Source organism: Phlebotomus papatasi, unplaced genomic scaffold, assembly GCF_024763615.1.
Source record: "Phlebotomus papatasi isolate M1 unplaced genomic scaffold, Ppap_2.1 HiC_scaffold_52, whole genome shotgun sequence".
Lineage (NCBI taxonomy): Eukaryota > Metazoa > Arthropoda > Insecta > Diptera > Psychodidae > Phlebotomus > Phlebotomus papatasi.
In genome coordinates, this window is record NW_026604716.1 from 122,294 (window position 1) to 149,244 (window position 26,951).

The 26,951-nt window shown below is 36.7% G+C and overlaps 1 protein-coding gene across 1 annotated transcript; it reads right to left on the bottom strand.

Moving 5' to 3' along the window:
- Nucleotides 1–6,732: 6,732 nt before the first annotated feature.
- LOC129809241 (uncharacterized) lies at nt 6,733–12,069 on the bottom strand. Its single transcript, XM_055859049.1, has one exon. The coding sequence runs from the start codon at nt 12,067–12,069 to the stop codon at nt 6,733–6,735; it is 5,337 nt and encodes a 1,778-aa protein (XP_055715024.1).
- Nucleotides 12,070–26,951: the final 14,882 nt, after the last annotated feature.

Genomic DNA, 26,951 nt, shown 5'->3' on the forward strand with positions numbered 1-26,951 from the left:
TTATTTTGTAAATGACAGACCCCTTGATCACTTAAAAGTCTCTATGCGTTATTGCAATTAAAGAATTTATCAAATGCCTGTGTGAAACTTCAAATCATTAAATAAAAAAAAGTCAATAAATATTAGATCCTTTATTTTGTAAATGACAGACCCCTTGATCACTTAAAAGTCTCTACACATTATTTTAATTAAATAATTAATCAAATGCCTGTGTGAAACTTCAAATCATTAAATAAAAAAAGTCAATAAATATTAGATCCTTTATTTTGTAAATGACAGACCCCTTGATCACTTAAAAGTCTTTCTGGGTTATTGCAATCAAAGAATTTATCAAATGCCTGTGTGAAACTCCAAACCATTAAATAAAAAAAAGTCAATAAATATTAGATCCTTTATTTTGTAAATGACAGACCCCTTGATCACTTAAAAGTCTTTCTGGGTTATTGCAATCAAAGAATTTATCAAATGCCTGTGTGAAACTTCAAATCATTAAATAAAAAAAAAATAAATATTAGATCCTTTATTTTGTAAATGACAGACCCCTTGATCACTTAAAAGTCTCTATACGTTATTGCAATTAAAGAATTTATCAAATGCCTGTGTGAAACTTCAAATCATTAAATAAAAAGAGTCAATAAATATTAGATCCTTTATTTTGTAAATGACAGACCCCTTGATCACTTAAAAGTCTCTATGCGTTATTGCAATTAAAGAATTTATCAAATGCCTGTGTGAAACTTCAAATCATTAAATAAAAAAAGTCAATAAATATTGGATCCTTTATTTTGTAAATGACAGACCCCTTGATCACTTAAAAGTCTTTCTGGGTTATTGCAATCAAAGAATTTATCAAATGCCTGTGTGAAACTTCAAATCATTAATTAAAAAAAAAGTCAATAAATATTAGATCCTTTATTTTGTAAATGACAGACCCCTTGATCACTTAAAAGTCTCTATACGTTATTTTAATTAAATAATTTATCAAATGCCTGTGTGAAACTTCAAATCATTAATTAAAAAAAAGTCAATAAATATTAGATCCTTTATTTTGTAAATGACAGACCCCTTGATCACTTAAAAGTCTTTATGCGTTATTGCAATTAAAGAATTTATCAAATGCCTGTGTGAAACTTCAAATCATTAATTAAAAAAAAGTCAATAAATATTGGATCCTTTATTTTGTAAATGACAGACCCCTTGATCACTTAAAAGTCTCTATGCGTTATTGCAATTAAAGAATTTATCAAATGCCTGTGTGAAACTTCAAATCATTAAATAAAAAAAGTCAATAAATATTGGATCCTTTATTTTGTAAATGACAGACCCCTTGATCACTTAAAAGTCTTTCTGGGTTATTGCAATCAAAGAATTTATCAAATGCCTGTGTGAAACTTCAAATCATTAAATAAAAGAAGTCAATAAATATTAGATCCTTTATTTTGTAAATGACAGACCCCTTGATCACTTAAAAGTCTTTCTGGGTTATTGCAATTAAAGAATTTATCAAATGCCTGTGTGAAACTTCAAATCATTAAATAAAAAAAGTCAATAAATATTTGATCCTTTATTTTGTAAATGACAGACCCCTTGATCACTTAAAAGTCTTTCTGGGTTATTGCAATCAAAGAATTTATCAAATGCCTGTGTGAAACTTTAAATCATTAATAAAAAAAAGTCAATAAATATTAGATCCTTTATTTTGTAAATGACAGACCCCTTGATCACTTAAAAGTCTCTATGCGTTATTTTAATTAAAGAATTTATCAAATGCCTGTGTGAAACTTCAAATCATTAAATAAAAAAAGTCAATAAATATTGGATACTTTATTTTGTAAATGACAGACCCCTTGATCACTTAAAAGTCTTTCTGGGTTATTGCAATCAAAGAATTTATCAAATGCCTGTGTGAAACTTCAAATCATTAAATAAAAAAAGTCAATAAATATTGGATCCTTTATTTTCTAAATGACAGACCCCTTGATCACTTAAAAGTCTCTATGCGTTATTTTAATTAAAGAATTTATCAAATGCCTGTGTGAAACTTCAAATCATTAAATAAAAGGAGTCAATAAATATTAGATCCTTTATTTTGAAAATGACAGACCCCTTGATCACTTAAAAGTCTTTATGCGTTATTGCAATTAAAGAATTTATCAAATGCCCGTGTGAAACTTCAAATCATTAATTAAAAAAAAGTCAATAAATATTAGATCCTTTATTTTGTAAATGACACACCCCTTGATCACTTAAAAGTCTCTATGCGTTATTTTAATTAAAGAATTTATCAAATGCCTGTGTGAAACTTCAAATCATTAAATAAAAAAAGTCAATAAATATTAGATCCTTTATTTTGTAAATGACAGACCCCTTGATCACTTAAAAGTCTTTCTGGGTTATTGCAATCAAAGAATTTATCAAATGCCTGTGTGAAACTTCAAATCTTTAATTAAAAAAAAAGTCAATAAATATTAGATCCTTTATTTTGTAAATGACAGACCCCTTGATCACTTAAAAGTCTCTATGCGTTATTTTAATTAAAGAATTTATCAAATGCCTGTGTGAAACTTCAAATCATTAAATAAAAGGAGTCAATAAATATTAGATCCTTTATTTTGTAAATGACAGACCCCTTGATCACTTAAAAGTCTCTCTGGGTTATTGCAATCAAAGAATTTATCAAATGCCTGTGTGAAACTCCAAACCATTAAATAAAAAAGTCAATAAATATTAGATCCTTTATTTTGTAAATGACAGACCCCTTGATCACTTAAAAGTCTTTCTGGGTTATTGCAATCAAAGAATTTATCAAATGCCTGTGTGAAACTTCAAATCATTAAATAAAAAAAGTCAATAAATATTAGATCCTTTATTTTGTAAATGACAGACCCCTTGATCACTTAAAAGTCTCTATACGTTATTTTAATTAAATAATTTATCAAATGCCTGTGTGAAACTTCAAATCATTAAATAAAAGGAGTCAATAAATATTAGATCCTTTATTTTGTAAATGACAGACCCCTTGATCACTTAAAAGTCTTTATGCGTTATTGCAATTAAAGAATTTATCAAATGCCTGTGTGAAACTTCAAATCATTAATTAAAAAAAAGTCAATAAATATTAGATCCTTTATTTTGTAAATGACAGACCCCTTGATCACTTAAAAGTCTCTATGCGTTATTTTAATTAAAGAATTTATCAAATGCCTGTGTGAAACTTCAAATCATTAAATAAAAGGAGTCAATAAATATTAGATCCTTTATTTTGTAAATGACAGACCCCTTGATCACTTAAAAGTCTTTATGCGTTATTGCAATTAAAGAATTTATCAAATGCCTGTGTGAAACTTCAAATCATTAATTAAAAAAAAGTCAATAAATATTAGATCCTTTATTTTGTAAATGACAGACCCCTTGATCACTTAAAAGTCTCTATGCGTTATTTTAATTAAAGAATTTATCAAATGCCTGTGTGAAACTTCAAATCATTAAATAAAAAAAGTCAATAAATATTGGATCCTTTATTTTGTAAATGACAGACCCCTTGATCACTTAAAAGTCTTTATGCGTTATTGCAATTAAAGAATTTATCAAATGCCTGTGTGAAACTTCAAATCATTAAATAAAAAAAGTCAATAAATATTGGATCCTTTATTTTGTAAATGACAGACCCCTTGATCACTTAAAAGTCTTTCTGGGTTATTGCAATCAAAGAATTTATCAAATGCCTGTGTGAAACTTCAAATCATTAATTAAAAAAAAAGTCAATAAATATTAGATCCTTTATTTTGTAAATGACAGACCCCTTGATCACTTAAAAGTCTGTATGCGTTATTTTAATTAAAGAATTTATCAAATGCCTGTGTGAAACTTCAAATCATTAAATAAAAAAAGTCAATAAATATTAGATCCTTTATTTTGTAAATGACAGACCCCTTGATCACTTAAAAGTCTCTATGCGTTATTGCAATCAAAGAATTTATCATATGCCTGTGTGAAACTTCAAACCATTAAATAAAAAAAGTCAATAAATATTAGATCCTTTATTTTGTAAATGACAGACCCCTTGATCACTTAAAAGTCTTTCTGGGTTATTGCAATTAAAGAATTTATCAAATGCCTGTGTGAAACTTCAAATCATTAAATAAAAAAAGTCAATAAATATTAGATCCTTTATTTTGTAAATGACAGACCCCTTGATCACTTAAAAGTCTCTATACGTTATTTTAATTAAATAATTTATCAAATGCCTGTGTGAAACTTCAAATCATTAATTAAAAAAAAGTCAATAAATATTAGATCCTTTATTTTGTAAATGACAGACCCCTTGATCACTTAAAAGTCTCTATGCGTTATTTTAATTAAAGAATTTATCAAATGCCTGTGTGAAACTTCAAATCATTAAATAAAAGAAGTCAATAAATATTAGATCCTTTATTTTGTAAATGACAGACCCCTTGATCACTTAAAAGTCTTTATGCGTTATTGCAATTAAAGAATTTATCAAATGCCCGTGTGAAACTTCAAATCATTAATTAAAAAAAAGTCAATAAATATTAGATCCTTTATTTTGTAAATGACACACCCCTTGATCACTTAAAAGTCTCTATGCGTTATTTTAATTAAAGAATTTATCAAATGCCTGTGTGAAACTTCAAATCATTAAATAAAAGAAGTCAATAAATATTAGATCCTTTATTTTGTAAATGACAGACCCCTTGATCACTTAAAAGTCTTTATGCGTTATTGCAATTAAAGAATTTATCAAATGCCCGTGTGAAACTTCAAATCATTAAATAAAAAAAGTCAATAAATATTAGATCATTTATTTTGTAAATGACAGACCCCTTGATCACTTAAAAGTCTTTCTGGGTTATTGCAATTAAAGAATTTATCAAATGCCTGTGTGAAACTTCAAATCATTAAATAAAAAAAGTCAATAAATATTAGATCCTTTATTTTGTAAATGACAGACCCCTTGATCACTTAAAAGTCTCTATACGTTATTTTAATTAAATAATTTATCAAATGCCTGTGTGAAACTTCAAATCATTAAATAAAAAGAGTCAATAAATATTAGATCCTTTATTTTGTAAATGACAGACCCCTTGATCACTTAAAAGTCTCTATGCGTTATTGCAATTAAAGAATTTATCAAATGCCTGTGTGAAACTTCAAATCATTAAATAAAAAAAGTCAATAAATATTGGATCCTTTATTTTGTAAATGACAGACCCCTTGATCACTTAAAAGTCTTTCTGGGTTATTGCAATCAAAGAATTTATCAAATGCCTGTGTGAAACTCCAAACCATTAAATAAAAAAAGTCAATAAATATTAGATCCTTTATTTTGTAAATGACAGACCCCTTGATCACTTAAAAATCTTTCTGGGTTATTGCAATTAAAGAATTTATCAAATGCCTGTGTGAAACTTCAAATCATTAAATACAAAAAGTCAATAAATATTAGATCCTTTATTTTGTAAATGACAGACCCCTTGATCACTTAAAAGTCTCTATACGTTATTTTAATTAAATAATTTATCAAATGCCTGTGTGAAACTTCAAATCATTAAATAAAAAGAGTCAATAAATATTAGATCCTTTATTTTGTAAATGACAGACACCTTGATCACTTAAAAGTCTCTATGCGTTATTGCAATTAAAGAATTTATCAAATGCCTGTGTGAAACTCCAAACCATTAAATAAAAGAAGTCAATAAATATTAGATCCTTTATTTTGTAAATGACAGACCCCTTGATCACTTAAAAGTCTTTCTGGGTTATTGCAATCAAAGAATTTATCAAATGCCTGTGTGAAACTCCAAACCATTAAATAAAAAAGTCAATAAATATTAGATCCTTTATTTTGTAAATGACAGACCCCTTGATCACTTAAAAGTCTTTCTGGGTTATTGCAATCAAAGAATTTATCAAATGCCTGTGTGAAACTCCAAACCATTAAATAAAAAAGTCAATAAATATTAGATCCTTTATTTTGTAAATGACAGACCCTTTGATCACTTAAAAGTCTTTCTGGGTTATTGCAATTAAAGAATTTATCAAATGCCTGTGTGAAACTTCAAATCATTAAATAAAAAAAAGTCAATAAATATTAGATCCTTTATTTTGTAAATGACAGACCCCTTGATCACTTAAAAGTCTTTCTGGGTTATTGCAATCAAAGAATTTATCAAATGCCTGTGTGAAACTTCAAATCATTAATTAAAAAAAAAGTCAATAAATATTAGATCCTTTATTTTGTAAATGACAGACCCCTTGATCACTTAAAAGTCTCTATGCGTTATTTTAATTAAAGAATTTATCAAATGCCTGTGTGAAACTCCAAACCATTAAATAAAAAAAGTCAATAAATATTAGATCCTTTATTTTGTAAATGACAGACCCCTTGTAAGGAACATTTACCTATTATGAAATTAGGAATGGTATTAGTTTACTCTTCCGGGACTCCGGCTTAAGACTCTGGGTTTTACCTATTATGAAATGAGGAATGGAATTAGTTTACTCTTCCGGGACTCCGGCTTAAGACTCTGGGTTTTACCTGTTGAAGGTTAAAATGAATATTGGGTTTGAAGGACAAAAATTTTTGATTTCACAAGATTTACTGAATAAAATAACTTTAACAAATTCACATGTGGCTTCTCACTTGACGGTCGGAAGGGAAGTGAAAAAAGAATGATGGTTGCCAAGATGGCGAAAATGAAAAGAATGAAGTTAGCACAAGTTGTGATTTTTAAATTCGGTGTCAGTTGGAGTCTGGGCTCCAACATCCTCCGGGGTCTCTTGCTCCATGGGCAAGAGAGCAATTTTCGTAACTGGCCGACGATAAACTCCACTCCTTGTGCGAATATCGACGACTCTGACATGATTGTCTGGTCCAGGACACACGTTGACAATTTCTCCTAATTGCCATTGAATGCTCGGAACGTTGTCTTTGGCAAGAAGAGCCAGATCTCCTACTTTCACGTTTGGCGAAATTGATTTCCACCTAGTACGTTCCTGGAGATGGTGAACGTAGTCTCTCTTCCACCTTGCAGCAAATTGCTGAGATAGGCGCTGACAGAGTTGCCATCTGGAGAGCCTGTTCATGGGAATGAACTCCAGGTCAGGATCCGGAAGAGCTGTCAGGGGACCACCAGTTAAGAAGTGGCCAGGGGTGAGATGTGGAGGATCTGACGGGTCCGAAGACAGTGGCATAATAGGCCTACTATTAAGCACTGCTTCAATCTGTGTTAACACAGTCTGGAGTTCCTCAAATGTGAGTGGACAGGAACCCACAATCTTGGAAAGATGAATCTTCACTGATTTGACAGCGGCTTCTACGAGGCCATTGTGATGTGGACCCTCGGGAGGTTGAAAGTGGAACTGCACTCTTTGTCCCAGGAGACCATCATGAAGAGCACGCTGCGAAGACTCTTGTGCCAAAAGCCTCGAGAGCTCGTTGGATGTACCAGTGAAATTGGTCGCGTTGTCCAAATATAGATGCTGAGGAGCAGATCTGCGTGCGACAAACCTTCTAAAGGCAGCCACAAAAGCCTCTGTTGAGAGATTGCTCACCAACTCTATGTGCATGGCCTTCGTGATGTGGCACACAAAGATGGCTATCCAGACCTTGGAAGTTGTGCCTCCTCGCTTCAAGTGTGGGCGCATCTGCAGGGGGCCTGCAAAGTCCACAGATGTAGCAGTAAAGGGCTTGGAAAATGTAGTCCTATGTTCAGGTAGCTGGCCCATGATCTGCTGTTGGAGTCTTGGCTGGAACCTGAAGCACCGGATACATTTGCGGTAGATACCTCTGACGAGATGTCGTCCTCGGATTGGCCAAAATCTCTGTCGCATAGCTGCGAGAAGTGCTTGTGGACCACAATGGAGATTTCGCGAGTGCTCTCTCTCTGCAATCAACTTTGTAAGTGCACTGTTAGCCAGAAGTATCGGATGTTTTGCATCGTATGTGAAAGGTGAATGCTGAAGACGTCCTCCGACTCTGATGAGTCCGGTGGAATCCAGAAACGGTTGCAAGTTTGCAAAACTCTTGCAATGTTTGTTGGTGTGAAAATCACCTTTCTTGAGAGAATTGATAAGAACACCGAAATGTTCTTGCTGATCTAGACGGATAAGATGAAGTAGAGCTTTGTCAAGCTCGGAGACCGTGAGTGGACCCTTTGCTCGATGAGATGATGGAGTCAGGAATCGAAGACATTGAGCAATGATACCTTCCAATCGGAAAATCCTCGAACAACGGCCCAAAAGTCTCTGAAGAAGTGACTTTGGCTTTGGAACGGCAAGATTGACCGTGATTTCGGAGCTCTGCTCCGGGGCTGTGGTGTCTGATTGATGAAGATAGTGGCTGGGGTGGAGACCTAGCCATGAAGGTCCACAGAACCACAAATCAGACTGTAGAAGTGTCTCTGGCGTACATCCACGTGAAATAAGATCCGCAGGGTTGTCTTCGGAAGAGACATGAGCCCACTGAGAAGCTGATGAGACTTTACGAATCTTTTTCAGGCGATTGTTGACAAAGACTTCATGTTTTTGAGAAGGTGGTGACTCGATCCAAGCAAGAACAATTGTAGAATCGCTCCATAGAAAAGCTTGTGAGATACTGAGGTCTCTCTGGACACGAGACACCAAATTTGCGCACAATTCTGCAGCACACAACTCCAGTTTCGGAATTGTAAGTGGATTTTTGGTGGGAGCGACACGGGATTTGGAGATCAGTAGATGAGACGAAAAGGATTGACCATCATCTGTCACCAGATAGACTGCTGCTCCGTATGCTGATTTGCTGGCATCAGCGAATCCATGGATAACTGCAGAAGTTGGATTTGGAATGTTTGAGGCCCATCTCGGAATGATAATCTCGTTGAGTTGTGGCAATGTATTAATGAACTTTGTCCACTTCTCCTGAAGTTCTGGTGGCAATGGTGTTGTCCAATCCAGGCCTTCAGTCCATGATGCTTGGATGAGAATCTTTCCTATCGTGATGATAGGTCCCAACAAACCAAGAGGATCGAATATGCGAGCCACTGCTGATGTGATGCTAGTTCGAGTGGCCAGGGGGACTGCAAAGTTTGGAGGAATCACAAACTGAAAAGAATCACCTTGTGGATTCCACTTGAGTCCGAGTACAGAGACTGAATCATCACTGATGGAGATTTGCTTGGCCTCAGAAGATGGATTTGTGATGTTTTCCAACAAAGAGGGATGATTGGCGCTCCATTTTGCTAAAGAGAAACCACCACACTGCATAAGTTGAATCAGTTGATTCTGTGTTTGTTGAGCCACTTCGAGGGAATCGCAGGAGATAAGTCCGTCATCGATGTAGAAGCAATTCTTAACGACCTGTGATCCCAAGGGAAATTGGTTTTGCTCGACTGTGGCTAGTTCGTTGAGAACGCGGGTAGCCAGGAAAGGACTGGAAGCTACTCCGAAACACACCCTGTTGATTTTGTAATCTTGAAGAGGCATGTCACTTGAAGATCTCCACACAATTCTCTGGAAATCAGCATGGGGAGGATGAAGTTTTACTTGTAAGTACATCTTGGTCACGTCACAACTCATTGCATACGGATGCATGCGGAATCTGAGGAGGATAGTGACCAATTCAGGCTGCACAGTAGCACCAATCTTCAACACATCGTTCAGGCTGATACCACTGGAAGTCTTCGCGCTGGCGTTGAAGACGACCCTAAGTTTTGTTGTGGTGGAGGATGGTTTCCAAACACCATGATGAGGCAAGTAAAAATGATTTTCATCATCCTTCTTGTAGAAGACTTCATTCATGTACCCCTTGTCAAGATATTCCTGCATGGAATTATTGTAGAGAGTACGCATTTCTGGGTTTTTGTCGAGCTGCACCTCCAGCTGCTTCAATTGACGAATTGCACGTCCTCGAGAATAACCCAATTCAGTGTGAGTAGATTTGAGGGGCAAATGGACAATGAAACGGCCTTTTTCATCTCTGGAGTGAGTATCGACAAAATGCTGTTCAACCTCGGCACTCTCAATGGTTTGAGGTTTCACTGTTTCCACCTCTTCTACCTCCCAAAATTTCTTGAGAGTGTTCTCAAGAGAGGAGATAGTGGAAAGATTGCACTGCACCTGAGGTAGTGAAGTGTGAATTGGCTCGTGAAGTACTCCGGAAAGAATCCATCCGAACACAGTCTCCCGTAGCACTGGCTGCTGAGGGCCAAGACGGATAATTCCATCCTGAAGAACATCATTGAAATAGTCCATCCCAATGAGCAAATCCACTTGAGAACTTCTACACCAGTTTGGGTCAGAAAGCTGAATCTCAGGGGGAATGGGAATGGAAGATGGATTGACAGAGAAATTAGGAAGATTTCCCGTCACTTGGGGCATAATTAGGCAATTGAACTCGAAAATATCTTCTGCAGAAGCAGATTGTGCAAGAAGAGTCGTACGACCTTTCACCTTGGAACATTTTCCGCTGACACCCATAATCACAGTGTTGTCTTGACACCTCTGGAGCTGGAGACGATCCCTAAGAGATTCAGTGATCATAGATTGCTGTGCCCCATTGTCAAGGACAGCACGGCATCGGTGAACATTTCGATGAGCATCAAAAACATTCACAGAACAAGTGGCAAGAAAAACCTTCACCGAGGATTTTGCGGATGAAATGTTCACAGAGGTTGGAGCAACAATATTTGAAGATCTCTTGAAGAACTCAAAAGCAGGCTCAGGAGTATCAGAGGAGCTATTTGCTCCGGGGATGTCATCAGTGTTTTGACTCGCAGAGGAATTCGAGGTTATGTTGCTCCGGGTGACACATGCTGCATGCAAGAGAGTATTGTGACTGGCATGGCATTGTTTGCATGTGTGTGTGGAAGTGCAATTTGACGTCTCATGAGATGAGGACAAACAATTCCAGCACAATCCAGAATTCTTGACCACCTTGAGGCGATCTGATGGAGACTTCTGGGTGAAAATCTGGCATTTGTAGAGTGGATGCTGAGATCCATTGCAACACTTGCATCGATTAGCTTCAGTGGCCACAAGTGCTGTTTTTTTCTTCGTGTTATTCCCAGGTCGTGAATCTGCCTTCGAAGAAGAGGGATTCTTGGAGCTGCTGCATTCATCTATGATGTCACAACGTTTTTCCAGGAAATCCAGATAATCCTGCCAAGTGGGATCCACCGAACTTCGCTTGTCAGCCCACTGATTGCGTGTCTCAGAGTCCATGCGTTCATTGAGGAGATGAATCAACCAAGGATCTTTGCTGGTGCATTTTAGAGCGTCCAAGGCTTGGGTGACTTCCGTAGCTATAGAGAATGCTTCTCTGACGTTAGTCTTGTCAGGATGAGTGATTTTTGGAATCGACAAGAACGTCTGGATGTGATCAGAGACGATGCAGTGACGTTTCTCAAATCTGTTTGTGAGAACAGCCCAAGCTTTCTCATAATTCGCATCAGAGACTGTGATATTGCGAATTGCGGAAGCTGCTTGTTTGGTAAGTAGCCCCTGAAGGTACTGAAGCTTTTGTGAGGGCTTCAGTGAATCGTTGTTGTGAATTGAAGCTGTGTACAAATCACGAAATGAAACCCATGTCCTGTAGGAACCATCGAATTTCGGAATGTCGAGGGAAGGCAACTTGTCATTGCTGGATGCTCGCTTAGACAAAACTTTCTCCATGAGCTCTGTCTGTTTTTGTACCATGTCGGCATGCTGAGACGAGAGCTTATCCACAAGAGACATGAGTGCTCCTACTTGATCCTGCTGCGGCTGTGCTGAAGTACCAGCTGATTGCGACTTGGGAGTAGTGACTGCATGAAGCTTCTTCTGGATTAATGTATGGAGTGTGGACATGAAATCCTTGTAATCGTCTAGCCAGTCGTCTTCCTCTGCTTTGCTCGCTTCATCCTTGAGAGATTCCACGATTTGGTTGTGGAGAGCAAGAATGTTCTTGTGACTCTCCTGAGCATATTTCAACTTTTCCCTGAGTTGAGCTTCGTCGAAATCATTCTGCTCTATTGCCTTCCAAGTCTTCGTGAGTGAAGCCTTGTATCGTCCTCTCTGCTGACGGAGAGACATGTTGAGGTTATGTCGTGTTGGTTACGACAAACCGGAAGCTACTTGGCTTCAAAAAGAATCTGTAGCGGAAGCTGCTGGGCTTCTGAGTGCTAAATTGGAAGCTGCTGGGCTTCCGAAAGTCTTGAAGTGTTGGCTCCAAAACTTGAGGTGGATTACTGTTGCTGGACAGTCAATCCTGATGAGCTCAGAAGGCTGCTTAACGCTGGCGCCTCAATGCGAAAGACCAAACGAAGGATGAAAATGAGGCTCTGTCGTAGGTCCAAAATGAGGCACCGTCGAAGGACCAAAATGTAAGGAACATTTACCTATTATGAAATTAGGAATGGTATTAGTTTACTCTTCCGGGACTCCGGCTTAAGACTCTGGGTTTTACCTATTATGAAATGAGGAATGGAATTAGTTTACTCTTCCGGGACTCCGGCTTAAGACTCTGGGTTTTACCTGTTGAAGGTTAAAATGAATATCCGGCTCGAAGGACCAAAATGTAAGGAACATTTACCTATTATGAAATTAGGAATGGTATTAGTTTACTCTTCCGGGACTCCGGCTTAAGACTCTGGGTTTTACCTATTATGAAATGAGGAATGGAATTAGTTTACTCTTCCGGGACTCCGGCTTAAGACTCTGGGTTTTACCTGTTGAAGGTTAAAATGAATATTGGGTTTGAAGGACAAAAATTTTTGATTTCACAAGATTTACTGAATAAAATAACTTTAACAAATTCACATGTGGCTTCTCACTTGACGGTCGGAAGGGAAGTGAAAAAAGAATGATGGTTGCCAAGATGGCGAAAATGAAAAGAATGAAGTTAGCACAAGTTGTGATTTTTAAATTCGGTGTCAGTTGGAGTCTGGGCTCCAACACCCCTTGATCACTTAAAAGTCTTTCTGGGTTATTGCAATCAAAGAATTTATCAAATGCCTGTGTGAAACTCCAAACCATTAAATAAAAAAGTCAATAAATATTAGATCCTTTATTTTGTAAATGACAGACCCCTTGATCACTTAAAAGTCTTTCCGGGTTATTGCAATTAAAGAATTTATCAAATGCCTGTGTGAAACTCCAAACCATTAAATAAAAAAGTCAATAAATATTAGATCCTTTATTTTGTAAATGACAGACCCCTTGATCACTTAAAAGTCTCTATACGTTATTTTAATTAAATAATTTATCAAATGCCTGTGTGAAACTTCAAATCATTAAATAAAAAAGTCAATAAATATTAGATCCTTTATTTTGTAAATGACAGACCCCTTGATCACTTAAAAGTCTCTATACGTTATTTTAATTAAATAATTTATCAAATGCCTGTGTGAAACTTCAAATCATTAAATAAAAAAAGTCAATAAATATTGGATCCTTTATTTTGTAAATGACAGACCCCTTGATCACTTAAAAGTCTTTCTGGGTTATTGCAATCAAAGAATTTATCAAATGCCTGTGTGAAACTTCAAATCATTAATTAAAAAAAAGTCAATAAATATTAGATCCTTTATTTTGTAAATGACAGACCCCTTGATCACTTAAAAGTCTCTATGCGTTATTTTAATTAAAGAATTTATCAAATGCCTGTGTGAAACTTCAAATCATTAAATAAAAAAAGTCAATAAATATTAGATCCTTTATTTTGTAAATGACAGACCCCTTGATCACTTAAAAGTCTCTATACGTTATTTTAATTAAATAATTTATCAAATGCCTGTGTGAAACTTCAAATCATTAAATAAAAAGAGTCAATAAATATTAGATCCTTTATTTTGTAAATGACAGACCCCTTGATCACTTAAAAGTCTTTCTGGGTTATTGCAATTAAAGAATTTATCAAATGCCTGTGTGAAACTCCAAACCATTAAATAAAAGAAGTCAATAAATATTAGATCCTTTATTTTGTAAATGACAGACCCCTTGATCACTTAAAAGTCTTTCTGGGTTATTGCAATCAAAGAATTTATCAAATGCCTGTGTGAAACTCCAAACCATTAAATAAAAAAAGTCAATAAATATTAGATCCTTTATTTTGTAAATGACAGACCCTTTGATCACTTAAAAGTCTTTCTGGGTTATTGCAATCAAAGAATTTATCAAATGCCTGTGTGAAACTCCAAACCATTAAATAAAAAAGTCAATAAATATTAGATCCTTTATTTTGTAAATGACAGACCCCTTGATCACTTAAAAGTCTTTCTGGGTTATTGCAATTAAAGAATTTATCAAATGCCTGTGTGAAACTTCAAATCATTAAATAAAAAAAAGTCAATAAATATTAGATCCTTTATTTTGTAAATGACAGACCCCTTGATCACTTAAAAGTCTTTCTGGGTTATTGCAATCAAAGAATTTATCAAATGCCTGTGTGAAACTTCAAATCATTAATTAAAAAAAAAGTCAATAAATATTAGATCCTTTATTTTGTAAATGACAGACCCCTTGATCACTTAAAAGTCTCTATGCGTTATTGCAATTAAAGAATTTATCAAATGCCTGTGTGAAACTCCAAACCATTAAATAAAAAAAGTCAATAAATATTAGATCCTTTATTTTGTAAATGACAGACCCCTTGATCACTTAAAAGTCTTTCTGGGTTATTGCAATCAAAGAATTTATCAAATGCCTGTGTGAAACTTCAAATCATTAATTAAAAAAAAGTCAATAAATATTAGATCCTTTATTTTGTAAATGACAGACCCCTTGATCACTTAAAAGTCTCTATGCGTTATTTTAATTAAAGAATTTATCAAATGCCTGTGTGAAACTTCAAATCATTAAATAAAAGAAGTCAATAAATATTAGATCCTTTATTTTGTAAATGACAGACCCCTTGATCACTTAAAAGTCTTTATGCGTTATTGCAATTAAAGAATTTATCAAATGCCTGTGTGAAACTTCAAATCATTAAATAAAAAAGTCAATAAATATTGGATCCTTTATTTTGTAAATGACAGACCCCTTGATCACTTAAAAGTCTTTCTGGGTTATTACAATCAAAGAATTTATCAAATTCCTGTGTGAAACTTCAAATCATTAATTAAAAAAAAAGTCAATAAATATTAGATCCTTTATTTTGTAAATGACAGACCCCTTGATCACTTAAAAGTTTCTATGCGTTATTTTAATTAAAGAATTTATCAAATGCCTGTGTGAAACTTCAAATCATTAAATAAAAAAGTCAATAAATATTAGATCCTTTATTTTGTAAATGACAGACCCCTTGATCACTTAAAAGTCTCTATGCGTTATTGCAATTAAAGAATTTATCAAATGCCTGTGTGAAACTTCAAATCATTAAATAAAAAAAGTCAATAAATATTGGATCCTTTATTTTGTAAATGACAGACCCCTTGATCACTTAAAAGTCTTTCTGGGTTATTACAATCAAAGAATTTATCAAATTCCTGTGTGAAACTTCAAATCATTAATTAAAAAAAAAGTCAATAAATATTAGATCCTTTATTTTGTAAATGACAGACCCCTTGATCACTTAAAAGTTTCTATGCGTTATTTTAATTAAAGAATTTATCAAATGCCTGTGTGAAACTTCAAATCATTAAATAAAAAGAGTCAATAAATATTAGATCCTTTATTTTGTAAATGACAGACCCCTTGATCACTTAAAAGTCTCTATGCGTTATTGCAATTAAAGAATTTATCAAATGCCTGTGTGAAACTTCAAATCATTAAATAAAAAAAGTCAATAAATATTGGATCCTTTATTTTGTAAATGACAGACCCCTTGATCACTTAAAAGTCTTTCTGGGTTATTGCAATCAAAGAATTTATCAAATGCCTGTGTGAAACTCCAAACCATTAAATAAAAAAAGTCAATAAATATTAGATCCTTTATTTTGTAAATGACAGACCCTTGATCACTTAAAAGTCTTTCTGGGTTATTGCAATTAAAGAATTTATCAAATGCCTGTGTGAAACTTCAAATCATTAAATAAAAAAAGTCAATAAATATTAGATCTGTAAGCCCAGATGGGGCTCACCTAAATAGAAGAATACAAACTTAGAGGGAAATTGGAGAACTGAAGGTGCCACCCATTTTTCACTTCATGAGAGTGAACCGTCCACGGCGACTGATGCTCACTCACTGAAGACTGAGGACATTTACCTAACAGTAAGAGCCCCAAAGCAACCTTTCAGCACCCATGAGGATGGTAGGGGTTGGGCGTGTCAAAGGAATAAAGGATTAGGATTGGTGGGTTGTGGCCGTCGACTGGGTTGACATGTTTCGAATAGGCCACACGCTCTACAATTCGGCCAATCCTGACAAAGCTGCCGTCCCTTGGCAGCGTGGTGAATGGTAGGAGCCCCAGGCCAGGACCGTATGCTACCAACCTGCTCCTTTAGCCCATAGCACCACAACACCTAGGAATCCAGTTTACCAGGAAGGCGAATTAACCTTTAAGTTCCGTGTTACATAGAGCGCTCGAATCCACTTATCACCATGGATCGAATGATTAAGCAAGCTTAATCCCACAGTCCTATTAACTACTAGGCGCTGTGACCTGGTCTGCCACCGACCAGAAATGGAGGCCCCGCGAGAAGCTACAACATGGGAACGTGTTATAGCTACTCACTTCATTTGTAGGGGTGACACTCCCCGGACTCAATGATTGAGAAAGTGCCCGTGAGAAGCGCGAGCCAACAGAGTAGCTGTTTGGGCAAATCATATTCTTTGACGTGGGCATTCTAGAGATTTGGAGATCGCCTAAAATACCCGTGAAGAGCCAAAAACCCACAGCACCTGTTGGAGCCAATCACTGCATTAGGAGTGGACACTTCCGCACATCACTGGCCGAAAACCCACAGTCCACGTAGGTCAAGCTAGTCTCGTTCCTCAATGCGCATTCTTCACACAGTACCCCTGTGTATACGGACATCTTGTCCTTTCCTGTGGCATTTTCCCAATCACTAAGTTTCTGTGATTGACTTCCTCAAAAACATCTGCAACGCTAACTTATCCGTCAACTGTCCTTTAACAATTACTTTCACAGAGCTCTGTTGTTTTGGTATTGTTGTCTGCATATTCATGGCAATTCCTTTTGGATCATGATCATGACGTTGACCTCAGTTCAGTTTTATCACTTTGATTACTCCTCCAATATCAAATTCCTCGGTGCTATTCTGACTGAATTTCCTTTGATCCAACCAGAAGTATCCATGTAGAAGCCTGCCAATAGTGTGACCTATTGGGAGCATTACGTCTTTGAAGTGAACAACTTCAGTGATTTCTAGTCACAAACTCTTTGTCGCGATTATCTTCAGCATCCAGAATACTACTGCCCCATGCCTTTGTACCCCGTGAAACTCCTGTCGCATATTAACTTGACATTTTCAGTCTTTAGTGTAGTCGACTCCTTCGTTGAATCTCTTCTGTTGTAGTTCAATTCTCTGATAAGAATCCTTCAACGGTCCTACTGGTTATATTTCTGTTGTCTTGCATTCAAATTAGATGTCATCCGTGTAGTAGAAGTTCGCTGTAGTGTAGAATGTGCGCTCTGTCGAATACTGCTCCTGTTGGTTTCCAATGTGAAGTCTTCTTTTCCTCCCTCTGGAACAAACTCGGTGTGTTCGGCGCTTTCGGTCCCTGTTCCCTAACTTTGGGATGTAGTGATTGTATGCATCACACTCCTGGCCAGATTCTGTCCGCTTTGTTCTAATTGGATCGTACCTCTGGACCTAGGAATCTGATCATACCACTATCCCATGATTACCGTTTTCACCATGTGATACATTTACCGACCGTGTGTTTTATAGTTTATAAAGTATCGCTCCTATTCTCCGAATATACCCCTAAATACCGTGTCCTAATTATAATAATATATAGCCTGTCATTGATGAGTTGAGTTTTATTGTCCCTTTGCTCGGATAAAACCCGTTGACTCCAGCCTTTCTGTACTCCTGCCATTCTGTTTTTCTTCTAGTATTTCACGAAATACGTTTCATTTATATTCGTTTATTCCTTTCATACATTACAGTCGAATCTTGTAAGAGTCCCCTGTACTATTTTTTTTCATACATAAACACTGTTGAAGATTCCATTATTTTCTTGATGCCGTTCCCTTAGGTCCAGAGCACAATAACCCCCGTCCTGCAAACATGCCTTCGAAATCTCATATGAAAGTAAGAGAGATTAACATAACTAGATCTCACTCATTCTCATTGAAACATCAAAAGCACACCTACAAAACAAAAACTATTGTGCGTTGCGAATTATTCTACTATAATGTTGGCTTTAGACTTCCTACTGCACACGTTGTTGTATTTGGTTCATGTCTAACTCGATTATGATCTTGTTTGTGCTATGTTTATATTCACAATACGACGTTGTCCAAAAATTTTCATAATTACACTTCTGTCCGTATAATGTCATCTATCTCTTGTTATAGTAACGACTGTTATCACTTCGTACAACATCTTCCTTAAAACCTCAGCGTATGTGTGAAACCCTTACACACAGCATACTATTTCTTCATACTCCTATTAGATTCCATACAATTTGTTTATTTCATACACAACGCCATCTATTTGCGAATCCGTGCGATACAACTTTCAACTCAAAGTTTTGAATATTTCAACCGTCAACCTAAATGAATATGTTGTCCTACTTTCTACCTGTGCACTTTCGACAGCAGAAAAAGGTTTTTCCCTCATTATCCCGTGATCCTAAAAATGTGTACCTTTAATATGATTCGATTTCTGAATACTAAAAATATTGATCCCATAAAGTGTAATACAATATCACTGATTCACAGATTTGAAATTCTTAACACCGAATCCTGCATTAACGCGTTTATTTTGAACTAGACTTTACTTTCCTTTCTTTACTTTAAGTTGAATTACAACATGCGATAGACGTCGGGATTCTCTTTACATTAACTGTTTTACTTGATATCCCCGAGATACTGTAAAAGTCCTTTGACTATTTTAAAACCGACCGTCAAAAATAACCTTCTTTTCCTTCAAGATCTGTCTAATTTAATGAATCCTCGGATGCCGCAATAAATGCTTTGATGCTAGATTGCTTACACGTCATATTGATATATTCTTAGATAACTCCCAAAATTTTCGGATTTCTTTAACATTTAACCCATCCGCATCTATCACATATTATATCTCTCGAAACCTAGATTATCCTGGATAAGCCATTTCTGTACAATTGACATACGCATCTTTGCCGGAAAAGAATTTCTAGTTACTTTATTATCTTGCATAACACGGTAAGCATAACCCGACGGTCTTACAAATAGGTTTCGTATATTTGCTCCAGCTTCGTGGAAGATCATACATGTTCTCTACTTGATCACCTCTTTCTCTCTCTTCATGTAAAATCCAGGACAAACTTCCTTTTCATGTAATTTCACTGTGCCATGTAAACAAATTATGATTGAAAAAATTCAAAACGAAGAATTCATTCAGTGACTGTTATGAGATCCACACGCTAGAGAAAGTGATATCTATCTTTTACATTATTGAAGAAATTTTGACAGTTTTCTCTGGCATCAACAATTTACTTCAATATGGCAACTATTGACGAACATTCATTATAGTGTGTAAAGGCCATTAATGTTCCGAATGACAGCGTGTTCCTATTCCTCCCATTTAGATAATTCCTTCTCTCGCAGTAATGATCTATCAGTCTCTAAGGAGTCATTTTCAAACTACGAACAGTCCATCTGTAGTATTTCCATATATCGCCTGAACGAATTACGATCTTCTGTTGATGTAGATGGTTCGACAAAGCCTTTCCCAATCAATAAACTACTATATTTTCTGCGCGAGTGTTGTACAACTGAAGTTAATTTCTATGTCGCAAATGTTGACTAAAATAAGCGTCGCGCCGATATGGTTACGTTTCATGATATTCCCTATCGTATTCAACCTAGATCTACACGCGATTTAGTGTCTTTATGTTACGTAGCCCTGTATTCCCGTATGTATTAAGAATTCTAAAGAGATTATATTAATATTAAGACTTTTTCAAAATACTATCTAATTGTTACTGAATTCGACTTATATAACCGTGAATTACCCGTCTTATTTATCTATCATATATCTGCCATCTGAAATCCGCTTCCTTAAATTTTGAGTTACCCCTTTTATTCCAAAATATTCCTTTTTGATTGAGATCAGATCCAAGAGCATGTGGTTGGGAAAGTTTTCAAATTTCTCTAGGTATGGCGACACGACATAATGTTCTTTCGAAGATCCTTCGTTTCGTTAATAATTATCCGATGTCTAATATATTTTACAATTTATGAAAAATGTGGTATGCAGCTGTATACATTTTAAAAGCATTACACATATCTATTTATGTGGGTTTTATTGCAAGGGATACGTTTTCGACCCGAGTATCTGACCATCCCGGAAATCCCAAGACCCGCCTAATGAGTGGTGCATTGTAAAACTGTAAAACCTTTTTGTAGGATAAATTGCAACATTGTCGGTATGTCTGTTTGAAAAACCTAATTACTTCAATGAAATATGAAAACTGACGTAGTGATTCAAGTTCGAAGGCAGGACACAGATGTCCCTTCCGGAAGCGTCAGTGGAGATGGATTCAATCCAGAGTAAAAATACTCAGTTTCCCAAAGCTTTCGGCGTACTGCACGCCTTCCTCAGTGGCTACAGAGAGGATTTTTTTTATTACATAAAATACATTGTACAAAAAGGGAAAAAACAAGGTGAGCAAATCTTTATACACTTACTGACTGAAACAATTTGTTCTCCGGATTTCGTTAAAATTATAAATGTTACACCAATTGGTCGGGGGGAGAAGAAAGCTGACAACTACAAATTGATTTAAAAGAAAATGGAGCGATTAATAATCAAAGATCTAACTAGAAAACCAGAAAAATTAAAAATTAAAAATACCATGGATCTTCATCACAAGAGAGACAAAGAACTACTGGGGACAAAACAATTAACGGAATTTACAATTTAACGACTTTTCAATTTGAAAACCCTGGAAAGCCTATTGGGAGATGAGTTGGTCTAAGAGTCGGGTAACCCCGCATAGATTGCATTTAGACCAGCAATGTCATCTCTTTTGTTACATACATTGTTTATGTTTTTCTTAATATGTAACGCTTCTAACATCATTCTTTTAGAATATATGTTGTGCTTGTCCAGAATTCGTGTTGAGTCAAAATCGAAAATATGTCCAGTATCCGCTGTGTGTGTGCATAGTGTAGTTGCAAGTGGATTGATAATTGGTTGTTTGCAATCTCGTTTATGTTGTTGTATCCTGTTTTTGAGTAATTGTCCCGTAGTCCCTATGTATTTCAGGTGACAATCCCCGCAGGGGATCTCGTAAACCACGCAAGATCGCAACTCAACTGGAACTGGGTCCTTCAACCTGCTGAAGAACCTCCCTACCCGTTCCAAGGGTCTGCAGGAAATCTTAAGGTCTGTCGTCTGGCTGATTCTTTTCTTCATCCTTTCTGATACTCCTCTTATGTATCCCAGTGAATGGAAAGATTCCGGCATTGTTCCAGTTGGAGAAATGCGAGACCGTGACTCAGATGAGACGACCGCAAGAAGCCTCCTAATAACTTTAGGGGGGAAATCGTTTTTCCGGAGAATCGAGAAGATGGTTTTTGTAGTGTCTCTGCTGTTTAGGGATTCGGTGGTAAGGGACATAACCCGTTTTATGAAGTTTTTGCCAACATTAGTAATCATGTTGAGTGGGTGTCCTGAATTGTAATTCAATATTCTCTGTGATGTGTATGGTTTCGCGTACCAAGTTGTTCTCAAATTGTTATCTGTGTCTCTATGTATTTTTAAATCCAAATATGGGAGAGTTTGATCCACCTCTTGTTCCATGGTGAATTGAATGGCCGGATGAAAACCATTGAAGGTTTCCAACACTGTTTCCACATCATCCTCATGGACAGACAGAAGCAAATCGTCCACATTACAATTCAGGACACCCACTCAACATGATTACTAATGTTGGCAAAAACTTCATAAAACGGGTTATGTCCCTTACCACCGAATCCCTAAACAGCAGAGACACTACAAAAACCATCTTCTCGATTCTCCGGAAAAACGATTTCCCCCCCTAAAGTTATTAGGAGGCTTCTTGCGGTCGTCTCATCTGAGTCACGGTCTCGCATTTCTCCAACTGGAACAATGCCGGAATCTTTCCATTCACTGGGATACATAATGTAGCACGAATGCTACAGGCCCCACACCAGAACATGCTGGAGCACCCTTCATCGCTTGTCTCCGGAAGTGAGCCCCATTGCCCATTCCGAGAGAGCCACGAATCTGACGTCCTCCTCGCTTCACTGGTGAAGACCGACTGACGAACCGATTCGATTGTGCCCCTCGGAATATCTCGCCGAGCACTCCCAACCCCATCTAGCGGAATTATAGCGATGACGTAACTTGAAGTTAGCCGTTGTTATAGCACCCCTCAACGTTACACCCCAACTGAACAGTGATTGGTACCGTTGGCTTAGAAGAGTCTTCGTCAGGACGGGCTTTCTCCCTCCAACTCCTCTAGGCTCAACAGTCCTACTACATTCGGCCTTTCCTGACATTTGAATGTCCTCATCAAAGGAAAAAAAAAATGGTAGTTTGTCTTAACTTTCACTTTCCATTCTCTCATTAAATCTGTATTATTCTGTAAAATTCTCCCTTATATTTCATTTAACCTCAAAATTCTGTAATTTTAAATTCGATTATTCTATATTCAGAGTAAAAAAACTGCTTTCTTAAGATTCACTTTAATTCAATTCTAAAGGGTATCACCTCTTGCTTCCTTATGGTATTCAATGCCTTATCAGTTCTAAGTCAATTGAACAGTGACAAATATTATCCAGTCTCACAGACATAATGGAACCACACTTGCGTTCAACCAGCTCAAACTAATAAACCACTCAAATACCAACCGCAAGTTATCAGTGTCGTACCAAGTGTTATTTAGTCTCACAGACTTAACCACACTTGCATTCCACCGGCTAAAAGCATCGGAATCACTGACTTCAACCCAATCCACCAGCGTCGCCCAAGTGCTATCCAATCCAGTCTCACAGACCTTAATGGAAAACACTTGCATTCTACCGGCAATTGGCCTCGGAACCGCTGAATTCCTTCAACTCTCAGCGTCGACCAAGTGCAATCCAATTCAGTCTCACAGACTTTGTTGGAATAACACCTGCGTTCCACCGGTCATAAGCCTCAGAATCGCTGTATTACCAAAAATAAATATTTATCAATCAACCAGCGTCGCCCAAGTGCTATCCAGTCTCACAAATCTTATTGGAATCACACTTGCATTCCACCAGCAATAAGCTTCGGAATCGCTGAATTGCCCAACTGTTATAGCTTCCAGCGTCGACCAAGTGCTATCCAGTCTCTCAGACTTTAATGGAATTACACTTGCATTCCACCGGCCTCAGGCCTCGGAATCGCTGCGCTATAATCCATCCAAAAGTCTCAGCGTCGTACCAATTCTAAGAATATAGAACGGTACAAAGTGTTATCCAGCCTGATAGACTTTAATGGAATAACACTTACGTTCCACCGGCCATAAGCCTCGGAACAGCTGAGCTTCAACCAATAGTGTCTATTAATAAGAAATCGATGCTACCAGTTTTTGACTCAAGCAGCTTAATATATCAAGCAGGCTTAATCAAGGTCAAGAACCGTGCTTAATTAATCTTCGAACCCCAGACCGATGTTGAATGCTACCCAGTTAACTTGTGAGGTTAACTTGATGGGACCACATCCGTGCTGAACTGTATGTATAATCTAGAAGCTGTTCGGTCGAAATTATATTTTTATAACCCAGTCAACTTCAGAGAACATTTGACCTAATTAGGACGACATCCGCATTATAGTATTACCAAGAAGCATTAGGAATCGCCTGTGACAACGTTACAGTTGACATGGCTTCCGTTTAAATTAATCATCATTTGAATCAATGATCCACTTTTAGGAGATTAGAATCTTAGATATTCTTTAATCTATTGATTCATAAGAGATATTTTTGCAACTATTTAATAAGCCTTCAATTATGACAGTCACGTATAATCTCTAATGCTATCATTTGATTAAGTTCTTCAACAGAAATTCGTCATTAAAATTCTCAATTTTCTACCTTATGCACTTCCCTGATAGTCAGAATGACTTATTAGACCTTCGTGAGGCTATTATGCGAAGTTCAGAACTGATTACCTACTAATCTTTCGCATTCGTATCATATGAATTCCTTTCCACTTGTTTCAAGTAAACCAGAACCAATAAAATTTTTTACACAGTGTCTTGTCATATCAGGATTTGCCAGCAACCCAATTTTTTTTTTTTTTTAGCTATTATTATCTTAGTTTAGCTCTACTGACCTCATCAATATTGCATACTCTTCTCAACAGTCTTTACGTATTGCACTTATTCTTGAGATAATCTTGACAAGAAATAGAGATCGATAATTATTTATTTCTTTGCAAAATTGCACTTATTTTTATTTACATCTCTAAATTATTCCATGTATTGCTTGATTTTAGGATTTGATTTTCTAGCAATAACCAGACTAACACTCTTCTTTAGACATCACTACTGAACTTAAAAATGCAATTAAGATAAAAAAAATAGCAACAAAATTTATCCGTCATTTCCAGATAATCAAGATAATCAATAATTTCAATCTGTTTTTTTTTCAATTTATTTCAATCACTTAATTGAACAATCATTTCTTCAATAATGCATCTTGTCCAATTCATCCTTTCATCATTACTAGAATTCATTTTTCAGCAATATAAATCATTTCTCAAATTCTTCATTAATTCGGTCTTCGATCAGAGTCACAAAACGTTAATTCAAAAAGAAATTTGACTCCCCACTTAATTGTACTGGATTGTTCACTTCTCAATCTACTTGTCCTGCAATTTTTGCCCAACAATTCTTAGCAATATGGCCAGGTTTTGCACACCTGAAACATTTCCTGGTATCGCTCTTCTTAACGTCTTGCTGCTTTTCTTTTGCACATTCAACTGGTTTGGAATTGTTGGCTCCCTCTTCTGCCTGTACTCCATTATCCTGGCTCTTGGAGACACAGAAACGATCTGAATCTCGATCACTGTCGTTGAGCTTGTGCCATTTGGGACGAATCCTGTGAAATCCCGTCTCGTTCTTGGCTACTGAGCTTTCCTTGTAGTCATCTTTCTTCAGCGCTTCTTGAGTAGCCCCCTTTTTGTTTGAAACCACTAAAATTTCCTTCAACAAGTCCGGAAATGTGGTCACTTGCTTCGATTTAATTGCACCTTTGTTCGTGTCATCATCCAGACCATTGATGATATACTCCATGATAGTTTCATTGTCCAGTTTTGCCTTTTCCCAATAGCGACAGTCTTGTGGAAATAAAACTCAATGGATTCGTCAGTTTTACGCTTACGATTCTTCAGCAGCTCATGAATTTCCATTCGCGACACAACGTCCGGAAAATTAGCTTGTAATTCTTCTTTAAATGCTTCCCATCCTGTCAAGGAAGTTTCTGCTGTTTCATACCAAAATGATGCAGCCCCTCGAAGTCTCATTGCTGCATACAGCATCGTGACCTTAGAGTCCCATCCATAATTTTCTCGGAGACTGTCAATTTTCTTAATCCACACTTCAGCGCGAATGGCATTCTCACCTTCCTCACCGAAGGTTGGAATTATTGCTGAGATATCCTTCGCACTGATGTGAGCATTATTCTCATGAAGACTGCCTCGGTCCTGGACAACATTTCGATGGGGACGTGACATTTCCCTTTCAGATCCGCTCACTTTTCCCTCGATCACAATTGTTTCTCTGAATATTTCCAAATTATTTCGCTTAAGAATTTCCACGAGACGTCTGCACAGATACAGCACACCAAACTGACCCTAAAATGGTGGTTTTCGAATAGCACCCAAATCGAACCATAAACTTTTAGCGACGGCGCAAACCCGCACTTAATTTAAATTTTACCGGCTGAAACCTATTAATTGTAAATGAAACCCATAATGTTTTTCTTTCTCGTTCTTTCTCAACCTACTAAGGTCACTTAAGGGGTATTAATTTTGAATTTCAGGGGCAACATTTATTTTTCTTTTCATCACCTTTCTCTGTCTCCCTTCTCCCTAATTTCTCCAATTTTGGACTTCTATTCCCCTCACTCAATGACGCCACAACCATGGCGCTTTTTGTAGTATTTTTCCATAGGGCCAATGCAGCTTTTATATAGAATAATAGAATTTATCATGCAACTTATCTTTTGGTTTCGGCTTCTGCTGCATACCATCTCACGGATGACGCCTGCAAATCTTTAAATTTGCCGACATGGGCTCCCAATGCCTGACAGCGTCTTCTTTTCACTAATTCACTCCACACGCGTTTTTTTTCGATATAGGAGTGGATTTATCCCACTTCTGATATGTAGCACGAATGCTACAGGCCCCACACCAGAACATGCTGGAGCACCCTTCATCGCTTGTCTCCGGAAGTGAGCCCCATTGCCCATTCCGAGAGAGCCACGAATCTGACGTCCTCCTCGCTTCACTGGTGAAGACCGACTGACGAACCGATTCGATTGTGCCCCTCGGAATATCTCGCCGAGCACTCCCAACCCCATCTAGCGGAATTATAGCGATGACGTAACTTGAAGTTAGCCGTTGTTATAGCACCCCTCAACGTTACACCCCAACTGAACAGTGATTGGTACCGTTGGCTTAGAAGAGTCTTCGTCAGGACGGGCTTTCTCCCTCCAACTCCTCTAGGCTCAACAGTCCTACTACAATAAGAGGAGTATCAGAAAGGATGAAGAAAAGAATCAGCCAGACGACAGACCTTAAGATTTCCTGCAGACCCTTGGAACGGGTAGGGAGGTTCTTCAGCAGGTTGAAGGGCCCAGT